General features: G+C 39.1%; 1 protein-coding gene and 1 long non-coding RNA gene across 2 annotated transcripts; one reads left to right on the top strand and one right to left on the bottom strand.

The window, feature by feature from the left end:
* Positions 1-2303: 2303 nt before the first annotated feature.
* Positions 2304-4180, top strand: LOC137963765 (basic helix-loop-helix protein 80-like). The gene is made up of 8 exons (XM_068810960.1): positions 2304-2645; positions 2764-2949; positions 3047-3112; positions 3226-3294; positions 3396-3485; positions 3584-3757; positions 3862-3981; positions 4091-4180. Exons 1-7 carry the CDS (start codon positions 2304-2306, stop codon positions 3949-3951), a joined length of 1017 nt encoding a protein of 338 aa, XP_068667061.1. The 3' UTR covers positions 3952-3981; positions 4091-4180.
* Positions 4181-4630: 450 nt separating this feature from the next.
* Positions 4631-5992, bottom strand: LOC137963766 (uncharacterized). The gene is made up of 3 exons (XR_011115242.1): positions 5410-5992; positions 4945-5035; positions 4631-4841 (listed from the first exon to the last, which is right to left on the bottom strand). It is a non-coding gene; the product is annotated as an uncharacterized lncRNA (long non-coding RNA).
* Positions 5993-6200: the final 208 nt, after the last annotated feature.

The raw sequence follows: 6200 nt of genomic DNA, 5'->3' as shown, positions 1-6200 counted from the left end.
TTATCTCTCTCACTATTTTTAAATTTTTCGTATTAGATAAGGTCCCTTACAATCAAACCCATGTCTCCATTTTAATAGGTCACATTAGGGGACAAACTCAATTGCTAATACATGTACTGACAAATTTATCTCAAGAAAATTTGTTCTACCTGAATTATTATGTGGACTTACTTTTACACCCACAAAAGGAGAAGCCAAAATTCCTCATGGAAAGCTTTCCTTGTAGAGGACTGAAAATTATCACTCAGAAAATGCACAGAAAGGACTGAAATGGAAGGTGCTTTTAATTTCTCATTTCCTTACTTTTCTCTGTTGCTTCTCTGTTTTTTGTTTTTTTTTTTCTTCCTTTGATGGTACCTCCTAGTTGTTTTTACTTCTTACCCAGCAACAGTGCCCATTCAATTCAATTAAAGACTCTGGGGAAGAAATTTGCATTGAAAGAAACGTGTTCAGTGAATTGAATGAAGGGTCATGAATGAATGATGATTCCTGAATATACACATCTGGAAGAACAGAATTTATAAGACCCCTGAATTGGCTCTCTCTGGTAAGGAATTTAAGAGATCAAATCATTTGAACCAGTGGTGAGCATTTCTGCTGTAGTCTAACAGAGGCAAACAGAGAGAAAAAAAAAAAAAACAAAGGCATGTAGTCTACTTGGTAATACCTACACTAGGAATGTGTAGTTTTAAAAAAAAATCTGATGGGAACGTTGTGAATCATATGAAGGACAACATCATTCAGGAAGATATTAATTCCACAATGGATCTGCTGCACTTTACTCTATCTAGCAAAGAAAATCATGTAGAAGGTACTCATTTTTTCATGTCATCAAAGAATTTATGGACTGAACACCAGAGAAATTGATCCTGTGCTCCTAATAGATTATAAAAACTGAAACTAGATCTTATGTCTTCATATCTAGTTAGTAATAGTTATTTTCCTTTTATAGCTTGGAGAATAACTGCAAGATTTCTTCATTACATAAAGAGTACTTCCAATGACTATTTTGTTGTAACATTTTCCAGTATTTCTCCGTTAAAAGACCCCTTCTGCATCCATAACAAATTAAAACAAAAAGATATGAAATGGTTATTGTCACACTGTTTTTCACAAACTAACAATCATGACCCAGTTAAAGCAATTATTCCCTTCTTATTTGGCTAAATCTGGACAAGACTGCACAGCTATAAGGAGGAAGGGTGGGTTTTCCTCCAATATGAGGCAAAACCCTTGTCATTTCATGAATTCTCACAATGTCTAGTTCTCTCTGATGCAATTTGTCATACAGTTAGCACCATCTAGAATTAGAGATAACCAACAAGAAAGAAAAAGAAAATATGAGTGTTTTATTTTGTTTAACTTTAAATTTGATGAGTTATCACTTTCAAGGGGATAACCTATTTGTTGCCTTTGAAAAATAGCTTGTTCTTGAGCATCTAAACTATAGAAGGAACCCCTTCATAGGATGATGAGCAACCCTGAGCTCACTCTGGGGTTTTCACCTGCTTTCCATGTTTTTCAAGAGAAGCAAAACAAATCCCTTCTTCCAGAAATAAGATCATCTACACTTTTGCATCTACACTTTTGCTCCAGGAAATGGATTTTTTACTGGAGAGAATAAGAGAGGAATCCCCCACAGCTACCTGCCTCATCTGGTTGCAGGGGAAATAAGATGTCAGGTAACTGTAGAACAAATAGGATTATTTAGAGATAAAATTTAGCAAAAAAAGGGATTTTTGCTTAGAAAAAGCAAGAGGAGTTTGGGTGATAATCAATGGTTAGTTATCCACTTCTGAGTTTGAGCAGAAATACAATAACAATAGAGAAGTATGAAACATGAACTTTGGTCCCATCATGTCTTGCATTTTCTGGATTTTCTGATTTGGAAAAAGAAAAAACATAGAAGGTATACAGCCTTCTTTTTTGTCTTTAGATCCGACAGCTGAAAATGAAAAGGAGACAGATGCGTCCAAATGCCACTAAATAACAAGCTGAGTTCTTTAATACCCCAACCTCCCAAAATCCATATGTATTTTCAGGAATACTGTGCAAAATAGACAGGAGAGAGAAAACAAAAGATGAGTAGAGAAAAAGTGGGACCCAGAAGAAGAGAGAAAAACACATTCATAAGACCAGTCAAATGTAAAGAAATTTGCATGGCCTTATAAGATCCCTCTGTCATCTGTATATAAACCAGGTCTGTTCCTTCTATCAGACACCTTCCTGACTGCCACTGCTGCTCTCTTTCTCCTCTTCTGGTCGATTATTTGCGCTTTCTAATTGAAATCAGAGCTCTTCAAATGGCAGCTTTTTCATACCAACACAATCCTCCTCTTCTTGACTCGTTTTTTCTTTCAAACGTCTCGACAAAAATGGCTTCTTTACCGGAAGAAGACGTGAATGCCGCCTCCTTTTCTTACTATCCCGTACATGTTCTTGGCGACGGTAGCTCCCCTGAAAAACCCACAAAAGCGCCCGTTGATGAAAATCAAGTTGATTCTTTTTCTAGCATTGCACAGAAGACAGACTCTTCCTATATTGTTGAAGTGGAAAACTGTAGCTATCGTACTCAGCTCCCGAGTCCGATAGATAGAAAGAGGAAGCACAGGGATCAGAATAACTCTAATTGTGCTGGATCTAAGGTGAGGTTTGTGAAGACGGTCACAATTTTCCGCCAATTGTGGGAGTTACCGTTCAGCTTTTGGTCTTCTCTGCTTATCTGAATTTGGGTGTTCTTTTTTTGTTCCTGGATCTTTTCAGGAGGGAAAGGCAAGGCAAGGGAGGAAACAAAACAAAGGCAATGCTAGCCCGAAACAAGCAGAAGAGAAGAAGCCTAGGATTGCTAAGAAGAACACAAAAAAGGCCTCAGGAGAGCCCCCAAGTGGCTACATTCATGTGAGGGCCGGGAGAGGCCAAGCAACAGACAGCCACAGCCTTGCAGAAAGGGTACTTCAATCACAGCATAAAATTTCTTCAAAAATGTCGTCGTTTACTAGTTTTCAGCATTTGATCCTTTATTCCTTTCATGGCTGGATTATTTCAGGTAAGAAGAGAAAAGATAAGCGAGAGGATGAAGCTTCTGCAAGGTTTGGTTCCTGGTTGTGACAAGGTGAAGTTCATCTCCTCATCTCCATATGGCGGTTTCCCTTGTCCCCCCCTTCCTGACAAAGGGATAGAAAGAAATGTTCTGACAGTTTCATGTGACCTGTCCCCGATGAACAGGTGACTAGCAAGGCCCGTACGCTGGATGAAATAATCAATTATGTTCAGTCCCTGCAGAATCAAGTAGAGGTAATGATTTCAACCTGAGATAAGGTTGATTGTCAGCGTTATATGTAGCTTTTCAGTCATACGTGTTTCTGCTTTCTCACAAGATATTTTTCTCTGGCCAGTTCCTCTCTATGAAGCTTGCCTCAGTGAATCCTGTCTTCTATGACTTCAGCGCGTCTGTGGATTTAGATGAATACTCACCTATCTCAGAGGTAACTACATCTCCATCTTCCGGTGATCCATACTTAATTTCTCCCATATCTATGGTTTCTTTATGGTCTTCTCACTTGTTATAGCATTAAATTTTCAGAAAGAAAGGAGCCTTCTATCGCAAATGCCATCTTGGCAACAGTCCAATCACACCTTTCAGACAATTTTTGCAGATTCAACAGCAACTTCCTTCCCCGCTGCAAATAACTACCCTTCACTAGAGAATGGTTCTGTTTTTGTTTCTGGGCAGGGGCATCACAATGCTTTCTCGCAGGTATTTAAAGATTATAAACTCAAGGACACATAAATCCCCTTAAAGACAGCTTTAAATTTTCGAATATAGTCTCTCTGGCTTACACCAAAATACGTCCATTTCAGGATAACGCCAATATTTTGTGGGACATGGGAGGGCAAAGACAAAGCTTTCTTAATCCTGCTGAGCACAACAACCTGTGTTCTTTCCAGTGAAGAGTAAAATGCAAAGTCACCCCAGATACTGTAAGAAATCCATGTCTCATAATTATTTCTTTATGACTGTTCGTCCCTTTTTTTTCTTTTTAATCAATGTCGACCGCTTGAACTCACTCCATCTCTGAACTGTATGCAGAGGGTCAGGAGGCTAACATCAGCAGAGGGTGAGAAACCCATATAGATTCAAAACTTTGTTGACTATAGTTCATCTCAATGGATTTGGGTCCTTCACCCGGGTGTCTGCTCCAGTGCCAGGAAGAACAGATTAACTTGTCCAACTTGTGCTGTCCGACATGGGAGGAAGAAAGGCATTGGAAAACACAAGAAGACTATAAAGCCACTATCTTTCAAAGATCCATTCTTGCTCTCTTGTTGACTAGTGGTTCTCAATCACATATTCTCAAACACTTGGGGTGGGTGAACTCGTGAGATAAATTATGGAATTACTACAAACCTTTTCTACCCCGCTGTTTTTTTTCTTGTCCCAGTGTAATTTCCACCCAGATGTAGAAGAGAAAGTTGTAAGAAATATGATGGTAAAACCCTGTTGATAATTGATATGACTGCTAGTCTTGTAGCTTTCATGGCTCTTGGAGATTGAAGCCCTCAAGGGTATCTTTGTATGTTGTTGTTTCTGTGGTGCTGAATGAACCCCATAAAGAGCTGTACCCAGAGAATCCAAGTAAAAAAATCTATGAATCACTTTTGTTGTAGATACTCTGAATAGAGGCAGTTCATATAGATTTGATCCTCCCTAGTTGAAGGCCACAGAGTCTTTATCAATAACATTTTGTTCTTTCCTAGGGGTTTTCCTAGGTTGAGCTACGCTTCTCCTTGAAGTCAGCTTTGAGAACAAAAGGCTGCCATGAGAGAACTGGCCTACAAGTCTGAAACAGACCTCCAAGTCTCAGCCAATCATTACTTCCTACTTGGACAGGAATCAATGCAAAAGTAATCAGAGATTAATAGAGGTCACTGGTTGGAGAGTACCATTCTTGTTGTCTAGACTTCCCATTAGTGCAAATATAATCCTCGTAGTAGATTTGGCTCTTCTCAATCACTCCCCAATTCTCACCTCGATCTGCATAAGAACCGAATTTTAATAAGACATTTCTGGTCCATCAACAAATAATCAAACACACGTACTGTGGAAACTGATATCTAGGAAGCAGCCTTGACATCCATGACAATATAATAAAGAAAATAAACAAATAAACAAAAAATGTGTTTAACTTCCGGTAACAACTAACTGAGATTAGCTGCATTTCAGTTTTAAGGAGGCTGAAGTGGGGTATATCAGCCGACATGGAGACATGCTTGGGTTTATTAGAAGATAACGATGCTGCTGCTCTCTCTTTTTTTTTTCAACAGATCACAAACAGCTTGGATTTAACAATGGAAGAAATGGCCTCTGTCATGCCAACAACTGAACTAGGTCCTACCCCTTTGTTTTACCTTAATCCATCTCCCAGTTCTGATTCAGGGCAAAAGATTCCTGCACATTGATTACATAATTTAAATCTGATTTAACACCAGGAAGCATCGTTCCGACAGACGAGGAGTCATGGAATTGATTATCACCAAAACCCCAATTTGCTTCCATCATATCAATAATTAACTGATTCCCGTCCACTTCCCGGTTCTGATTCAATGCGTCAGATTAGATAATTCCATCACTGTTCTACATAATTAATGGCATAATCTAAACTCGACAGAGAAGTGCTAAAAAAGGAGGATTATCAAATGATAAGAAGCCAATCACCTGGCCCGATAACTGGAAAGCTATAAAGTACTAAAGATGCAGAAAAAATTATTGAAATTTCAGACCAGTACAGGATCAGCAATCTTGGCGGTCTTTTTCTCTCCGCAAGCAGATCCGATGTCGTAATTTACACCGAGTAGATCGAGTTGAAATACCCGAAATTTTAAAGACCCACCGAATCAAGAAAAGTCCTCAAAAGCGTCTGTTTTTTCTGTGTTCTATCCTCTCCAACATTGACCCATGATAAGGCGGCAATTGATCCCTACACGTGATCCCATCGTGGGCCCACGAAAGTGTCCAGTTTCCTCGCGGGCCCATCTTCCCCTCTCAATCATAGTCTGACGTAGACGCTCGAACTCTCCTGAATTCCAAATTTACCCCCAGGGAGATTGGTGGAACGGTGACATTTACGTGACATTCTCCGAATGATATGCCACGTCGTCAATTATTTTTGTCTACGTCAATTATGCTTATATTTTTAAAT

This window comes from Aristolochia californica, unplaced genomic scaffold (assembly GCF_029961685.1).
Source record: "Aristolochia californica isolate CCGP_79_NKW_82.1479 unplaced genomic scaffold, dmAriCali1.0.hap1 SCAF_4, whole genome shotgun sequence".
In the NCBI taxonomy this organism is placed as follows: domain Eukaryota; kingdom Viridiplantae; phylum Streptophyta; class Magnoliopsida; order Piperales; family Aristolochiaceae; genus Aristolochia; species Aristolochia californica.
This window is presented reverse-complemented; position numbering and strand designations above follow the sequence as displayed.

What these genes read in the sequence shown, in the direction of transcription:
- LOC137963765 (XM_068810960.1), top strand. Translation starts at nt 2,304, where the DNA reads ATGGCAGCTTTTTCATACCAACACAATCCTCCTCTTCTTGACTCGTTT. An exon ending in CTAATTGTGCTGGATCTAAG is followed by an intron (nt 2,646 to 2,763) that starts GTGAGGTTTGTG and finishes GGATCTTTTCAG; the next exon opens with GAGGGAAAGGCAAGGCAAGG. An exon ending in AATACTCACCTATCTCAGAG is followed by an intron (nt 3,486 to 3,583) that starts GTAACTACATCT and finishes TTAAATTTTCAG; the next exon opens with AAAGAAAGGAGCCTTCTATC.